Raw genomic sequence first — 17,525 nt, 5'->3', positions numbered from 1 at the left:
TTCAGATTCGTAAGAAAGAAGCCAGAACTCAGTGGCACAGTGTTCAAGTTAAAGTTTAGGGGCATATTGACAGCAATGTTATTGTATTGTATGTCATTATACCAGGGCAATTATTTATTTTTCCACATCCCAACAGAGTACAATAAAAGGTGTGGTTTTGTAAAGGAAAAAAATTGCTTTAGAAAAACTGAAGTCTCGATTTCGTAAAATAATCAGAATGTAAATGGGGAAAGCATTTCCATCTTTTGCCCATGCTGAGGAGCAGAAACAGAGCATGTGACAGATTCATTTCTTGACAGGAGGCGTGTGCAGTGGGTTCTGACCCAGCCGCCCAGATGACCCCATTAGTTGTTGAAGGGGCTGACTTGTCTGGAAGGACTGGCAGGCACTGGAGTGCCAGATGGCATCTCTTTATGTGCTGTGTGTCGGCTGTCATTCAGCCAGATTAATGTGAAGTTTGTAAAGGAAGGGAAAAAAAAAAACAATTAAGCAGGAGACCAAAAACAATGGGGTGGAGTGGGGGGGGGGGCGTGCCACGTGCCACCGGGTAACAGTCGTTTGAAACTCAATGGGCTTATCAGCTTACAATAGATGGGCCAACTGTTGCAAACAATTTGGGCCTGCCCATTTTTCAAATTGTTTAATGCTCTTGTTTACCTACAATTCTGCCAATAGCAGTAGCAGGAAAGTGGTCACCTGATGTCCTTTCTTGTACTTAAGTCCCTAGCCCAGCAAAATAACCGAATAGTGTTAGTGACCATGGCAACACTAATTATTGCCCTATAACTACACTACAGGAGCAGGGAGCATTGATCGGCTTTACCAAGCATTCTGGTTTGATTAGTGTTCAGGAGAGTCCTATGCTAAAGAAACCTGGAATAATGAGTCGGCTCTGATACATACTTCTGAAAACTTTGAAAAGACACTGGCGGTTGCATTTGCCTGGACTCCTCCACACTGGTATTTTGGCTTGTGGTTAAGCCGGTTTAGCCTCTTGTAAAAGAGGAAACAGTATGAAAGATACTTCAGCGAAGACCAGATTTTCTGAACTACTTCAGCTCTCAACATTTTATGTGGCTTACTCATTAACACTACTGTCTAGCTTTATTTTCACCAAGTGTATTTTAAATTAATTTCTGTTTGTAAGGTGCAGCTTGTGGCTAGCGAACCTAAAAGAGGTAATGTACTTTCAAAACACATACACTTAATGGTAGCCTTTAACTTTGAAGTAGATAAATACATGCACAGAGACTTTTATTTTTGTTAATTGCACTTTTTTTTTTTTTCCAAAGTAGCAGTTTAAGATCGAATTGAAAATACACCTTAGATAGTTTCTCATGCAAATCTCATGTTCCACTGAAAAGGATGTGCTAGTCTGTATACCATCTCACACTTCTAATAACTGAATTTTCAGTGTTTCATACATAACAGTATAGATTATTCGAAATAATACCTGTGATTAAGCAGTGCAATGCTTATTCTATTTAGTATTTGTTTCACTGGATCATAGAAATGTTCTCAGCAGGTAACAACAAAAAACATACCACATTTAGGTGTACATTACAGTTTACAGGAGAATTAAATAATTCAAAGTAAAAACACCAATATTATCACAGTTATCATCCTAAACATAAAATAAGCTACATCTAGCAAGAATCAACATTAAATTCAATGCTTTTGTGGGCAATATATAGCTTTTTGTGATTTGCCAAACCTGATACAGAAATTTCCACCTGTCCTTTTTAAATGCTGTATTCAGTTCAGAATAGTACTCTTTCTACATTTGAAGCCGTGGCGATTGGTGCTACTTCTCACAAGTGTTATCCTTGTGCTGATTCAGCTTCTTTTTATGTCTGCTAAAATCTGTGAAATTCAACGGTCATTTTTATCTTGAAGTGCACCCCTGAAAGTCCTCTCCATGCTTCAGTGTAACTATGTTAGCAAAAAAAAAAACCCACCTCACACATGACGTAACATTCATTGAATACTGTAAGTCCATATGGATTGTGATGTTACAAATGATCTCTCACATTCTGTATGAACCAATTGAGATCATTTATGAGATTATTCCAAACATGCCTACTCCCAAGGGAGTCACAGAAAAGCATTTAAAGCAGTTCAAAACTAATATGAAACAAGTAGCAGAAGTGTCCTTGGCTTGTATCTTGCACAATTTTGAAGCAGTTAACTCACTTTTTAAAACTATATTATATAACCAAATACTTAAGTTCTGATAGAAAGACATGAACTGCTCATTAAAATGTGCTACTTACGGTATAATGTTTTGTATTCTGTAATGTCATGGGAATGAACATGGCATAAAGCTTCTCTCTTTTTTAGGCCAATATACTAATCCACAAGTGGGTTCAATGAAATGGGCCAGTAAAGTTCCAAAAAGTGTGAACTTTACTGGACCATTTAAATAAACTGCAAATTGTTGGTATGGCAATGTTTTGCAATAAAGTTAGCATGAAATCACAGGTTGTAAATGGGCCGCTAAAGTGCACCTGCCTGAGGTGTTTAGTAAAAAAAAATAAATTTTGGGTTTTGTGAAATTTTTCACAAATGCATTTAATTCTACTGCAAAATCACTAGTGATCTAATTTGTATGAATTTTTCAGCCATTAGCAAGTTTGCTTAATTTCTTGTAAATGGCTTTGCAAATGCAAAGTTATGCATAGAAAAACAGCCAACAGCTGTTTTTCTGTGTGAAATTGCATTTGTAAAGCTATTCGCATTTTAGTATACTGTATCTGCCTCTGTCTCTTCAGAACTTGGCCCTGGATCACTAAGTTATGATTATTAATGCAGGAAAATGAAAACTGTTATTCCTCCCTCCACCACATATTTATTATTTTTGTATGGCAGGTTGTTTTATTGTGAGCATGAATCAACATTATGAGAATTCTATAGCAACTATTTTATAGCAAAATGCTTCAATTTATTATTATAAAACTACAGACTTAGAAATCTGCTTTACAATAAGTTTCAGATTGGGCAGAATTACAAGTAGCAATGTGATATGATATCGCACCTGCTCCAGAATCTCTTTATGCTGGTAACTCCATTCAGATCCCAAGTTTTTTGACACTTTTTACTCACTCATTATATATCATGACCTACAGAATCCTGACTTCTGACCCCTCCCACTTAAGTGAAGATGATCTTCCTGGTGATTTACAATCCCTCTCATGGCTGACATCTGTTGATGTTCCTCGCTTACAGCAGATGGCCAGTGGAAGAATGGACTTTAGCATCAGTTCCCAGAATTCAGTGCTCCAGCAGACAGGTAACTTCACAACAATAAATGAGTTTTATACATTCGCTGTATGAAAAGTTGTAGAGGGAATAAACCTAAATGAAGTTGCTGCCTTCCATCCGTTTCCTTTCTAGTACTTGGTATACATTTTGATTGGTGGATCTTTGTTGGATGGGTTAATTAGCTGCTTCATTTACCTTTACCACTTTAATTTAAGAAAAACAGAGTTCAGATTAATCTAGTACTGCATATGCAGGTACATTATGCAAGTATTGTATATATGTAAGCAAAGTAGATGCCCATGCATAATATGCCTATAGGCCCCTCTTCCCAGTGGCACTAAAGGCTTAAAGATAGATTTTTAAAGGGCCATGCATGCCCATAAATGAGCGCATCTCATCGCACACAAAAATATGCACTATTTTATAACCTAAGGCACGCATGTCTAGAGCTGTATGCACAAAGATATGTGCGCCACTTTGCAACTGCTGCTTTTTAGGCACAGGAGTTCATTGGGGGTGGGGGGAGAAAGAGAGAGAGCACCTCTTTATAAGGTATCCTGGGATTCATGAGGGGTCGCTGGAAGGCTGGAGCCAGCTGGATGGGCCGTCGCGGCGAGACCCTCTCCCGAGATCTTTCTTGGAAGCATAGATCTAATCGGATTGCCAGATGAATTAATTCTTCTAAATTTTCTGGAATGTCACGGCCTGCCAATTCATCTTTAATGGATTCAGAGAGTCCCTTGCCGAAATATGGCCATGAGGCTATCCTCTCCCCAATGGAGTTCTGCTGCCAATGTACGGAACTGAACTGCATATTCTCCTACAGATCGAGTTCCTTGTCGGATTTGGAGTAATTCTGCCGCTGCCGAAGAGGAGCAACCAGGTTCATCAAATATGAGACGGAAGTCCCTCAAGAAATGGTCCAAGTTGTTTAGTAGCGAATCCTCTTGCTCCCAAAAAGGAGAAGCCCATGCCAAGGCTGGTCCCTCCAAGAGAGATAGAATATACGTGACCTTGGTTTTGTCAGTGGAAAATAATGCAGGCTGAAGTGAGAAATGCATGCGACATTGGTTGATGAATCCTCGATATAGTTGAGGGTCTCCATTAAATTGTGGTGGTGGTGCTAGACGTAAGACAGGAGTAGGTGTGGGAGGGGCCGGAGTCGTGACTGAGAGGGCGTCCATTCTAGCCACCAATCTCTCCAGAACACCCATAACTTGATTAAGTTCCCCCTGATGCTGCTGGATGTGAGAAGCTAACCCGGGAATAGCCTATAGTGCTGTTAAATCCACGGGATCCATGGCCTCAGCTAACTGTTACAATTGTGTGAATCCTTGATGGACAACAGTCTTACCTTAGGCCGTGATGGAAAAGTCGAGGTATCTGGCACAGGAATGTCCCAAACTAGACTCAGTTCAGTAGATAGGAGAGGCAGTCCAATTCCAAATCAGATCGTAGACAGGCGGTAAGCAAGGCAAGTCCAATTCTGGTACAGGTTGTAGGCAGGCAACAAAGGATATTCAGAGGACAGACTGGGGTCGTGGCAGGCAGCAGACAGAGCAAGTCCAATTCCGGTCCGGGTCATAGTCAGGCGGCAAACAGGATAGCCAGAGGACAGACCGGGGTCGTAGCAGGCAGCAGACAAGAGCAAGTCCAATTCCGGTCCGGGTCATAGGCAGGCACAGACAGAATATCCAGAGAACACCAAGATTAGGGCAGGCAGCAGGCAAGGAATATCACAGGCAGCCCAGGTCAGGCAAAGAGGCAACAATCCAAACGAAGCACCAGCACAAGCAAGCCTGTAGCCGAGGCAATGCTGTGCTGGGCTTCGGGCTTTAAATAAGAAAAGTTCCCGTGCAATTGCAGGGCTTCCGGGAACTGACGTGTTTAAAGGGGGCGGGGCCTGAGCCCAAATCGCGTCAAGGAGCACTGTTGCCGACTGCCGCTGCTTTGCGGTGAAACTGAGGAGGACCCGGGGCCATGCCGACCTTGCACGGTAACAGATGTGAATTAGCGGCCCAATGGAAAAAAACCTCTATCCCTACTAAAGATAGGGTACTTCTGCGCCTAGGCCACACTTGCTCTTTGTTCCAGTTGACGGTGCTGAAGAATCATAATATGTCTAATTTTCAGAGGACATGGAGTCCTTATTTGACATTGAAGCAGGAATAGAATAGTCGGGAGCTTTACTCTTGGAGCATAAGGGTCCAGAGTCTGGATAAATGGGACGATATCTATAACCCCACAATCAACTATATATATTAGGGCAGTCAATTAGCACATGTTAAGCTTCTCATATTATGTGTAAAGATAACACTTGAGCTTGATGTATAATTTATATTTTCAGTAAACAACCAGGGGTGGATAACAGGGGGAGGGGAATATTACATATTATACTCCAGCGAGTGGGGATCAAGCGTCAACATTGCATATCATGAGGATGGAAAGAAATGAGGGATCAATACATTGTAATGGATGAACAGTATATCTGAGTTTTGACGTTATGTACCATGTTATGATACTATTTCTATAATATAAAACTGTTATTTACAAAAAAAAAAAAAAGACACAGCAGAATTAGAAAAGGTACAGAGAAGGGTGACCAAAATGGTACAGGGAATGGAAGAGCAAGTTTTCTTACCGTAAACGGTGTTTTCCGTAGACAGCAGATGAATTAGCCATGCTTTCTGGGACGTCCTCCCGTCCTGTAGGTGGCAGAGCTCTCAAAGCAAAGTTCTAAGTCTTGCTACAGTGTGTGCCTGCTTGGCACCTCCCCCTCCTCTGTATAGAATCTCCTCAGTTCGTAATTAAGCAAGTATATAGTGCAAGACTGTCTGGGGAGGCAGGAGGGTCAGCATGGCTAATTCATCTGCTATCTACGGAAAACACCATTTACGGTAAGCAAACTTGCTCTTTTCACGTAGATAAGCAGCTGAATTAGCCATGCTGTCTGGGAGTCCCCAGCTATCAATTTGAGCTGTTTTGATGTTGTTCTTGATGTGGGTGCTCAAATTGCTGAGGTAGAGTGCGGACAGTCTCTTGTGGTGTTTGAGGTACCCACTTGAAAATATGTTTACCCATGGAGGCGTCCGACGAAGTCAGTTTGTCTAAACAGTAGTGAATGGTAAAAGTATGCAGTGAGGACCAAGTGGCCGCCTTGCAAATGTCCAGGATTGGAACCTCATGCAGATGGGCAACAGAAGCTGCTACTGCTCTGATTTGGTGTGCTTTAGGGTTGGACGAAAGTTGTGTCGACTTCGTCTTGTAGCAGAAATGGATGCAATTTGTTATCCAGGTTGACAAAGTTCTTTTGGAGACTGGTACTCCTGGTGCATTCGGATTAAATGATAGAAATAGTTGCGAAGATCTTGAAGGAGAGGTTGTTCATTGTTTATAATATGCCAGCGCTCGCTTACAGTCTAACGTGTGCAAACATCATTGAGCCTCATCCGTGTGAGGACGAGGGTGGAAGGTTGGTAGAGTGATGGATTGATTGAGATGAAATGATGGAACCACCTTGGGAAGGAAAGATGGGTGTGGTCGAAGAACCACTTTGTCGTGATGAAATACTAGGTAAGGTGGGTAATGGACTAGCGCTTGTAGCTCGCTGACACGTCTTGCTGAGGTGAGGGCTGTGAGAAAGAGTACTTTCCACGCCAGGTATCTGGGGTGACAGGTGTCTAATGGTTCAAAAGGGGGAAGCATTAGTTGCTCCAAAACTAAATTTAAATCCCATGGTACAGGTGGTTTTTGAGACTGGTGGGTGGAGTCGTAAAATGCCTTCATAAATCTAGAGATGAGAGGATGAGTGGAAATTGGTGCATTATCGTGTAGTGCATGAAAGGCAGATTTGGCACTGAGGTGGACTCTCAGGGAAGCGACAGCTTCCCTGAGAGTCCACCTCAGTGCCAGAGTATGTGGAGATACGTGAGCAGGGTGTCCGGTGGGCAAGTGAACGGGTCGATATTCGCAGCGGAGCACCATGAAGCATAGTTAAACCCGCTTTCTTCTATAATTTTTCCTGGAGGAAGGTTTTCTGGAGGAAAGTAGGATATCTTCTACTTGAGGTGGGAGGTTTAGGTCTTGAAATAGCAGCCGCTCAACCTCCATGCTGTTAGGTTCCAGCGCAGAATGGAGTGGATGGAGAAGTGTTCCCCTGGCTTGTGTAAGTAGACGAGGGTTGCTTCCTAGTGGCATTGGAGTGTCTGTCGAGAGTTGAACTAGATATGCATACCATGGCTGTCTGGGCCATGCTGGAGCTATGAGAATGAGTTTCGCTTTGTCCCTGATGCATTTCTGTACTGTGCGTGAAATTAGTGGTATAGGGGGAAAAGTGTAAAGTAGGTCGTGTGACCAGTCCATGAGGAATGCATCTTGTGACATCCGACGTGGGCTGGGATAAATGGAACAAAAATGGTGGACTTTCCAATTGTGTTCCGTGGCGAATAGGTCCACTTGTGGCCATCCCCAGGCGTGGAAGATCTGTAATGTCACATTGTTTTGGAGTTCCCATTCGAGGGGATGGAAAGTTCTGCTGAGTTTGTCTGCTTTGGTGTTGTCTATCCCTGGGAGATATGTTGCTTGCAGAATGATGGAGTTGGCTGTTGCCCATTCCCAAATTGATACCGCTTCCTGGCACAGTGTCCAGGAACCTGACCCACCTTCTTTGTTGATGTAGAACATTGCTACCTGGTTGTCGGTGTGAATCATGACAATTTTTCCTTGTAATTGAGGAAGGAAGGCTTGAAGTGCTTTCCGAATCGCGTGAAGTTCTAAGAGGTTTATTTGTTGCTTCCTCTCCCATGCGTTCCAGAGGCCCTGAGTTTCTAGGTGGGTAAGATGGGCTCCCCAGCCTTTCGGGGAGACATCTGTTGTGAGTATTATCTGATGAACCAGAGGTCTTAAGGAAGCTCCCATAGTAAGGGCTGGTGAGTGCAGCCACCAATTCAAATCCTGTTTCATGCTGTTTGTCACTGAAACTGGAGTGGAGAGATGGTTGGAGTATTGTTTCCATTGGGCTTTTAAGCCCCACTGTAATCGTCTCATGTGTAGTCGTGTTTGTGGGACTACATATATCGAAGCCGCCATATGGCCAAGTATGATCAAAATATGATGGGCTTGTGCTTTTAATGAGTGGGACAGATGTTGTGCCAGAGTTGTTAGAGCTATTGCTCTTGGTTGAGGAAGGAAAGCCTTGTCTTTTGTAGAGTCTATGATGGCTTCTATGAATTGTAACACCTGTGTTGGGTGTAGATTTGATTTTTCGTAGTTGACTAGTAGTCCTAATGTGTCTAGACATTGGATTGTCTTTAGAAGATTGTTCTGTAGGATGGAGGGGCTGGGTGCTACTAGAAGCCAGTCGTCCAGGTAAGGGAATATTTGAATACCCTGGCGACATAGATGGGCTACCGCTAGGCATTTTGTAAACACTCTGGGTGCCGATGAGAAGCCAAATGGAAGAACCTTGTATTGGAATTGACGATTCATAAAGGTACCGCCAGGAGGCTCTGTGCATCGGTATGTGTGAATATGCGTCTTTGAGATCTATGGAACACATCCAGTCTCCGGGTTGAATGAAGAGCAGAATAGACTTGAGAGAAGTCATCTTGAATTTCTCTGTTTTGAGATGTTTGTTGAGTGACCAGAGATCTAGGATTGGACGAAGTCCTCCTGATTTCTCTTAGACGGACACGTAAGTGATCCCATGCGCGGTATATAAAAAACTTTTAAATAAATAAACAAATAAATAAATAAATAAAATAAATAAAATGGGGAATAAAAACCAGTGCAGGGATGCAACACCGGGAGTTCCTGTATGTATTGTTGTTGTAGAAGGTTGTTGATCTCTAGGTGTAAGTTTTGAGAATGCTTGTGTTGATTTCTTTCGGGTATCCAATGTGGTAGTATGGGAGGGGTTTTGAAATTTAATGCATTACCCTGTTTTATAATGCTTAATACCCAGCTGTCGGTTGTTATGGATGTCCATGCAGACAAGAACTGAATTAATCTGCCGCCGACTAAGGGAGGTAGCGGTGGTTTCCGATGGTCTAAAAACTCTTAGAAGTCGCAGGCTGTGCCTGATCCTGAGGGGCTTTTGTCTGCCTAGGAGTTCTTTGTCGCTGACGGGATGTTTGAGTTTGCGACGAAGAAGCGTGTGGAGTATAATAGGCTGGCCTGGAAGGTGGATAAGGTCTGAACTGTCACCGTTGATATTGAAATCGCCTGAAGAGGGGTAATATCCTCTATAATATGGGAAGGTAGTTGGAGTGGTCAAAGATTAGACCACCAGCTTTTGTTCTTTTAGTTGCGATACGGTGTCTTTGAAAAGATCTCCGAATAAATTGTCTGGGAGACAAGGGAGATTTGCTAGTTTTTCCTGTACGTCTTCCCTTATCGCACTAGCTCTTAACCAAGCAAGTCTTCTTGCGGTAATTGAATTAGCTGTAGATTTTGATGAAGTTTCAAAGCCTTCATATATTGTGCGTATAAGGTGGCGCAGTCCCTCCTCCATATTGTGGAATTCGGTTGGCAGCTGAGCATCAGATGATTCCTGTAGTTTTGGCTTTAATAATTGTAAGCATTCAAACAGGTATTGGGTTATTGCGAATTGATGCTGTTGAATTCGGGCATTTAACATGCTGATTGAAAGGCTCTTTTTCCGAAGTCGTCCATAAGCTTGTTTCCATGACCTGGAGGCATGTTGGCATGAAGTCGTGTTTTGTGCGCATTTGCATGGCGGATTCTACTACCACTGATGCGTGAGGTCGTTGTAGGATAGGTTGTAGTAAGAAAGATTTTCGCATCCTATACTTTAGCTCAGATTTTTCTGAAGTAACCTGTCCTGTGAGAGGTGTTTCCCAAGTTCTTTTCATGAGGGTGTCAAGTACCTCATGGGAAGGCAGAGATATTGTTCTGATTGGTCTCGAAAACCTTCAGTAGTCCGAGGACCTTGATCTGGTATCTGGTAATTTTCTGGTTTCTATTCCCGGGGTGTTTCCTACCTTGTCCAGGAATTTCGAATATGTAAGATCTTCCGGAGGTGAAATTGGCTCTGGCGGGTTGGATGGGTATCCCGTAGAAGATCCAGGGGAGGATGTTAGTGGCGAAAATGCCGGTGGTGGTGGTGAAGGGAGAGATGGTTCAGTGCCCGGAATACGGTTATCTGAAGGCAGCTGGGGTGTCTCTAATGGTGATTGACCAGTAGGTTGCTCCAGATTAGCCAAAGATGCTAAAAAATGTGCTAAGATCATGGAAATTTCAGACATTGCCTGAGATGCTAGTACCTGTTGTGTGGAAGTAGTCGGCGGTGTTTCCACAGGGGGTGGTACAGGGTGTCCAGCCGGACTGGGTCTATCTTTTGATGATTTATGCAGTTTCTTTGGTAATGATTCCTCTGGTTCAGACTGAATTGACAAAGAAGAGTGTCCTGGAGGAGAGGATGCGAGGTCATCCTCCAAAACTAGGAGTGGGGAAGGTTCCCTTCGCCTTTTATGTCCTGATATATGCTTTTTGGGAAGTTGAGAGGCCTTATGAGTCGCTGGCGTCGAATGCACATGTTTTTTGCGGTGCATTGGCTCTAAACTGCGTCGATGCGTCAAGGAATGCTGAAGCTGCTTCGAGCCCGTAGCATGGCTTGACTTAGGTGTATGAGGTGCGTCGAAGCGCTGGTGCTTCGATGCGCCAGAGCGTAAGGGTTGCATCGATGAGATGATGGTCAACGCACTCGCTCCGGTCGATGCACTCACTCCGCTGGGTGCGTCGCCCGCTCTGGATGATGTTTTGTGTGGAGCAATCGACGCAGCGTGACTCAGCGATGCTGCACGCGGCCGTTCCGACTCTTTCGGGGTGCGCTGTGGCCCTGGGGAGGTTTTGCTGATTCCTCTGAGGGGGCATATCCTACCGTAAATTTTCTCAACTCCTCCATTTTGGCTTTTCTTTGACATTGTGCTCTGGGGGACATGCGTCCGCAGTCAGCACAAGTACTCTGTTCATGCTGGGGCCCCAGACAAATATAACATTTAAGATGCCTGTCTGTGACAAACATTTTTCCACAGTCACAAAATTTGAATCCTGGACGAGGTATTTTTGAAGTGAATTTAAGAACATTTTGAAAAATAGTTAAGCCTAACTACTAAGAAGTAATTAAAACTTCAGAAATCTTCTTTTGAAAAAACAAACTTTTCTCTCAGAGAAAAAAGCTCGAGGAGACCGAGAGCTCCGTGTGCTGTCAGGCTCGCGGAAAAAAAAGGATTGAGGAGACTCTACGCAGAGGAGGGGGAGGTGCCAAGCAGGCACACATTGTAGCAAGACATAGAACTTTGCTTTGAGAGCTCCGCCACCCACAGAACGGGAGGACGTCCCAGACAGCATGGCTAATTCAGCTACTTATCTATGTGAAAATGATAAGGAAAGGCTAAAGGTGTTAGGAGAAGAGACAGAAGAGGGGAGGATATGATAGAGGTCTATAAAATAATGAGTGGAGTGGAATGGGTAAATGCGAATCAGTTGTTTTCTCTTTCAAGAAGTACAAAGACGTGGGGACATTTAGTGAAATTATTAGGTGATACATTTAAGAGAAATGGGAGAAAATATTTTTTAACTCAGCGCATAAACTTAAATTCATTGCTGGAGGATGCGGTGAAAGCTGTTCTTGTTCATACCCCAGATTAGTCCAGACAAGTGGGTTTTGCTCACTACCAGCAGATGGAGGCAGAGAATAAAAACTTTTCAGGCACTGCTACATAACCAAGAGTGCCACCTGCAGTCCCTCAGTATTTCTCTGTCTCAAGCAGATGGTGCAAACCTGCAGAGGTACAATCTGCAGTCTGAGAGAAAAAAAAAAGCATTTTTAAGAGGAGGTGCTGCTTGAGGTGTTAGGCACCGTCATGGGCCATCCCTCAGGTACAGCCGGGCGAGCGGGAGCTTGGTGATCCCTGTTTGGTCTCTGCCTGCTGCATCCAGAGGGATTGATAGCCAGGGGTCTGGCTCCCTTTCTCCTTCCATGGTCTCCTCCTCACTGCCTTTGTCCAGATTCAAGGAAGAATGACTGTTCTCAAGGATTATCTTGTTAAAGAGAGTTGTGCCTTCAGATTGAAGAGAAGAGAAGGACATCAGCTTGAAAGGCTGGAAGGGTGGTGTATGTCTTCAGCGAGAGCTGTTAAGGCCGCGGGAAGAGAGAGTGACAGTCTCTCGTCAGCACCAGGGTCCTTAGCAGTTTGAGGAGGGTGGCTTGCACCGGCGGCAGGGCTCCTTCGATCGCACGCCTCTGCGGGTCTGCTTACCCAAGCCATGCTGCGTTCAGGCCTCGTGCACAGTTCTAATAGCACTGACTTCTCACCGCAGGGGATCCTGCAGGGTATGTGGCTTGCGGTGCAGCTGACTTGATTCCTCCATGCTTTGCATGGACTGTGCCTCGGGGGGGAGGGGGGAACCTCCGCTGAGACAGACAGTAGGAAGAGAGTCACCAGGTCGGCAGGGACTGCTGGAGACATCCCTGAGGAGTTCGGGAATGTGGGTAATTTGGCTTAGGTACCCAGTAAGAAGCATAATGTTTCCAGGGAGCCCAACGACTCCCCTCCTCCTTTATCTATGATAGTCCAATCTGTATCAGGGGACCAGGAACAGGGGTTGGGTGGGGGGAGATTTGGAAGGGAGCATGCAGGCTGAGGATTCCGCAGAGCTGTAAGATTTCTCAGCAGATTTTGTTCTCCTTCACAAGGTCTATTTGGCTAGGAAATGGGCCTGGGGCCAGCAGCAGCACCCCTCTAAGACAGCAAAGATGGCCTCAGCAGGGGAATCTGGAGGCTTGGGATCTGGGGGCTTGCTCAGATGCCTGGGTCTTGAGCATGCTGCAAGAGAGGCCGAGGATGACTTCAATTACCCTTAAGGAGGATTCGGCAGATGATCCAGGGGATAATGGTCTTGTGGATGGTGGTCCATGTGGAAATCCGGAAGCTGATCCTGATGCCGATCCAGAAGCGGTGCCAATGATGGAAGAAGATGACCCGAGGGTGTCCAATTTTTCAGGAAGGAAGAGTTGCGGCCTCTTATTCTGCAGGTCCTGGAGGAATTAGGAAATAAGGTTGCCCAAGAGGAGTCAGATAATGAAGGGATGCACCTGGTTTCTGGATGGACTGCATAGTCCTCTTAGGGCCTTTCCAGTGCCCAAAAAGGTGAAGGTAGTAAATCAGGAGTGGGATTCTCTTGAGGCAGGTCTCAAGGTCGGCAGGGCAATGGCTAAATTATACCTTTTGATGGAAGAGACCAGGACCTATTGATTCCTAAAGTAGTTGCTTTCGTCTCAACGGTGATCAAGATGATGACTTTTCCAGTGGCAGGTTCGGCCACGCTGAGGGATGTACAGGATTGTAAACTGGAGATTCAGTTAAAACGGATATTTGAGGTTTCCGCCTTGAGTCTGCAAGCGGCTATCTTTGGCAGCCTAATGCAGAAGGCCTGTTTATGCTGGGTGCAGAAGGCTCAGGAAAAGGATTCCTCCCAGATAGCCACTTCCACACAGGCAGCCTGGTTGAAGGGCGTGGTAACCTACGTGGTGTACGTGCTGTATGATTTGGTTCGTACGTCAGCCAGAAGTATGGTCTTAGCAGTTATGGCTCACCGGCTATTGTGGTTGCGAAACTGGTCAGCGGATACGTGGTTCAAGACCCAGCTCTGTAATCTCCCCTTTAAGGGGAAGCATTTGTTCGGTGAAGAACTCAACCAGTTGATGAAGAAGCATCTGGGGGAGTTTAAGGGAAACAGGTTGCCAGAGGATAAGAAGAGTGGCAAGAAGACTTTTCTTACCCATCCCCATTTTCGGGATGCAAGGAAATTTCGCTCTGGCAAGAGTTCTTCAACCTCAGGACAAAAGCAAACCTCGGGAAGACAGCAGACTGCCCTACAGGGACTCTTCCAGTTAGGGGACCGGAGGAAAAGTCCTCGCAATGAGGCCAGAGGGGTCCACTCTTCTGTATAGGCTGTAGGAGGAAGATTAGCCCAATTTTACGGGGAGTAGACCAAGATCACGTCAGACCAATGGGTCCTGGAAGTGGTAAAAGACGCTTATGCTTTACAATTTTTGCGCCCAGTTACAGAAGCCTTCCTGGAGTCTCATTGCTCATCTTGAAGCAAGTTAAAGACACACTACATCGGTTGCAAAGGCTAGACGTAATTGTTCCAGTCCCACAAGCAGAGCAAGAAGAGGAGAGGTACTCGATTTATTTTGTGGTCCCCAAGGAGGAGGATACTTTTCGGTCTATTCTAGATCTTCAGAAGGTCAGCTTGGTATTGCAAGTTCCACGTTTTTGTATGGAAGCATTGCAGACAGTGATAGCAGCAGTCCACATGGTAGAGGTTCTGGCGTCATTGGAACTGATAGAAGCCTATCTGCATATCCCCATATGTGTGGAATATCTGACTTTTCTGCGGTTCATGGTATTAGGGAAGCACTTCCAGTTCTGGGCTTTCCCTTTCGGGCTAGCGACAGTGCCACGGACATTCATGAAGGTGATGGTGGTGGCAGCGGTCTTCAGAAGGGAAGAGATTCTAGTTCACCCTTACTTTGATGATTGCTCCTCAGACAGAGGAGTAATGCTATCAGTCAATTAGACAGGTCATAGAAAGGATGCAATCACTGGGTTGTGTGATAAACCTGGCGAAGAGTCATCTAGTATCAACCCAGTCTTTGGAATACCTGGGAGTGCGATTTGACACCTGGATTAGGTGAAGTTAGTGAAGTTGCAGACGCAAGTGACTTATCTATTACACCTCTCGCTGCCCAGGGTCTGGGATTATTTGCAAGTGCTGAGCTCCATGGCATCCATGTTAGATTTGGTGCCGTGGGCATTTTCTCACATACGTCTACTGCAGAGGGTGCTTTTATTGTATAGGGATCCGTTGTCTGAGGAGTATCATCTTCCTTTACCACTGCAGGCGGAGTCCGGAGCCAGTCTCTTGGTGGCTGTCTCACCACAATTTGGAAAAGGGAGTGGACCTGGAGATTCCGGACTGGGAGGTGGAAACCATCGATGCCAGCCTCAAAGGTTGGGGGGCGGTCTGTCAGGGACAGATGGCTCAAGGTCTTTGGGTGCCAGCGGAAGTGTCCTAGTATACCAATCACCTGGAAACGAGGACAGTGCACAGTGTGTTGCTGTCGTTCTTTCCTCAAGTTTGAGGGAAAATGGTAAGGATCTTCTTGGACAACGTGATGACGGTGGCGTACATCAATTGTCAGGGAGGGATGAAGAGTCACGCGGTGGTGGCCCTGGAGGCTCGGGAGTAGTTTGCCTGGGAAGAACTGCATCTGGAAGGAATAACAGTGTCACGTGTTGCAGGAGTCAACAATGTGCAGGCAGACTATCTCAGCAGGCAACAGCTAGACCCGGGGGAATGGGAGTTATCCTCAGAGGCCTTCGACCTCATTTGAGTCAGGTGGGGCAACCCACAGTTGGATCCGATGGCGTCATACGGCAATGTCAAGGGGTGTCAGTTCTTCAGTCACAGGCAGGAGGTTGGGTCCAAGGGGATGGATGCTTTGGTTCGTCCTTGGCTGAACAGAATCCTGCGCTACATGTTTCCTCCATGGCCTCTAGTAGTTCATGTCTTGCGTCGCATAGAAGGCCACCCAGGGAAGGTGATTCTGGTGGCTTCGGAATGGCTGTGCCGTCTGTGGTTCGCGGATCTGGTATATCTCGCAATAGATGGGCATCTCTGATTGGCTCATCTACAATGGTTGCTTTGGTAAGGATCCGGCTTCTTGGATCAGATGGATCACTTTTGTCTCATGGCTTGGCTTTTAAGAGATGACACTTGCGGCTGAAAGGGCATTCTGAGCTGGTTACTGCCACCTTGCTACAGGCTAGGAGGTCTCTAGCATATACCAGGGTGTGGAAGGTATTTGAATTCTGGTGTTTGGAGAAAGGCCTGAATCCATTGTTGGTGGACCATCCTCACATCTTGGCCTTTTTGCAACGGGGTTTGTCAAAGGGATTGGCCTATAATTCACTTCGGGTTCAGGTGACAGCCTTGGGATGCCTTAGAGGCAAGTTGCGGGGGAGGTCATTGGCCTCTCATCTGGATGTCATTCGCTTTCTGAAGGGGGTCAAATATTTGCACAACCTTCAGGTCGGAAGTTATGTCTGGAGTGGAACCTTACTTCTATGGGTGCTGTGTGGTCCTCCTTTTGAGCCTTTGCAGGTGGCATCGGTGAAGGATCTCACCTTGAAGATGGTTTTTCTGGTGGCAATTTGTTCAGCCAGATGGATTTTGGGGCTTCAGGCTTTGTCATGTAGAGATCATTTCTTGAGGATTACAGATGATGGTGTGATGCTGCGTACGATCCTCTCCTTTTTACTGAAGGTAGCCTCCTTGTTCCATGTGAACAAGACGGTGGAGCATCCAGCTTTTCTGAATTGGTTATGGGAGACACCGCCTGTAAGAAAACTTCATTTATTGGATGTTCATCAGATTCTGTTGTGATATCTTAAGATTATGAACAGTTTTCTCACTCAGACCATCTCTTTGTTCTGTTCAGTGGAGCGAAGAAAGGAAGTCAGGTTTCTAAAGATATGATTTTTCACTGGTTGAAGGAGTCTATTTTTTCAGCCTATCTTTGTAAAGACCGTGTGGCCTCAGTAGAGTTGCGAGCGTATTGTACTAGGGCACAAGAAGCCTCCTGGGTGGAGTGTTAGTTGGTGCCACCTCAGGAGATATGTAGAGCTGCGACATGGTCTATGCTTCACACTTTCACCAGACATTACCAACTGGATCTTTGGCCATGGGAGGATGTGACGTTTGGCGAGTCTTCCAAGCAGGTCTTTCGGGGTTCTGCCTAGTGTAGGGGAGCTTGGGTACATCCCACTTGTCTGGACTGATCTGGGGTATGAACAGGAAAGGAAAATTGATTATCTTCTAATTTTCATTCCTGAAATACCACAGATCATTCCAGAGGCCCATCACCTTAGTTCTCAAAGACTGTTGTAGCTGTGATTAGAATCTAATTCAGAGCTTTCCGCGTGTATATATGTTGAACCGATGGAGTTAGGTGGTTTTCAATTCCTTGTTCGGGTGTGAAGGCTCCAGATCACGGGGCTCCAACCCCTGGGTTCTCTGTTCATCCTAGAAGTGAAAGTTTGATTGAGTTGGAGAATTTTTCCTCTACACTGGATACAGGTCAATACTGAGGGACTGCAAGTGGCATTCTCGGTTATGTAGCAGTGGCTGAAAAGTTTTTATTCTCTGCCTTCATCTGCTGGTAGGGATGCAAA

General features: G+C 45.3%; 1 protein-coding gene across 1 annotated transcript in view; it reads left to right on the top strand.

The window, feature by feature from the left end:
* FOXN4 (forkhead box N4) overlaps window positions 1-17,525 on the top strand; it is a 198,861-nt gene that overhangs the window by 45,157 nt on the left and 136,179 nt on the right. Inside the window, exon 3 of the mRNA XM_029571604.1 lies at window positions 3,126-3,289. Within this exon, the coding sequence (XP_029427464.1) occupies window positions 3,126-3,289 (164 nt within the window). The remainder of the gene's footprint in view (window positions 1-3,125; window positions 3,290-17,525) is intronic.

Source organism: Rhinatrema bivittatum, chromosome 11 (genome assembly GCF_901001135.1).
Source record: "Rhinatrema bivittatum chromosome 11, aRhiBiv1.1, whole genome shotgun sequence".
Classification (NCBI taxonomy): Eukaryota; Metazoa; Chordata; class Amphibia; order Gymnophiona; family Rhinatrematidae; genus Rhinatrema; species Rhinatrema bivittatum.
The sequence above is the reverse complement of the archived record's forward strand: the minus strand, read 5'-3'. Positions and strand labels throughout refer to the sequence as shown.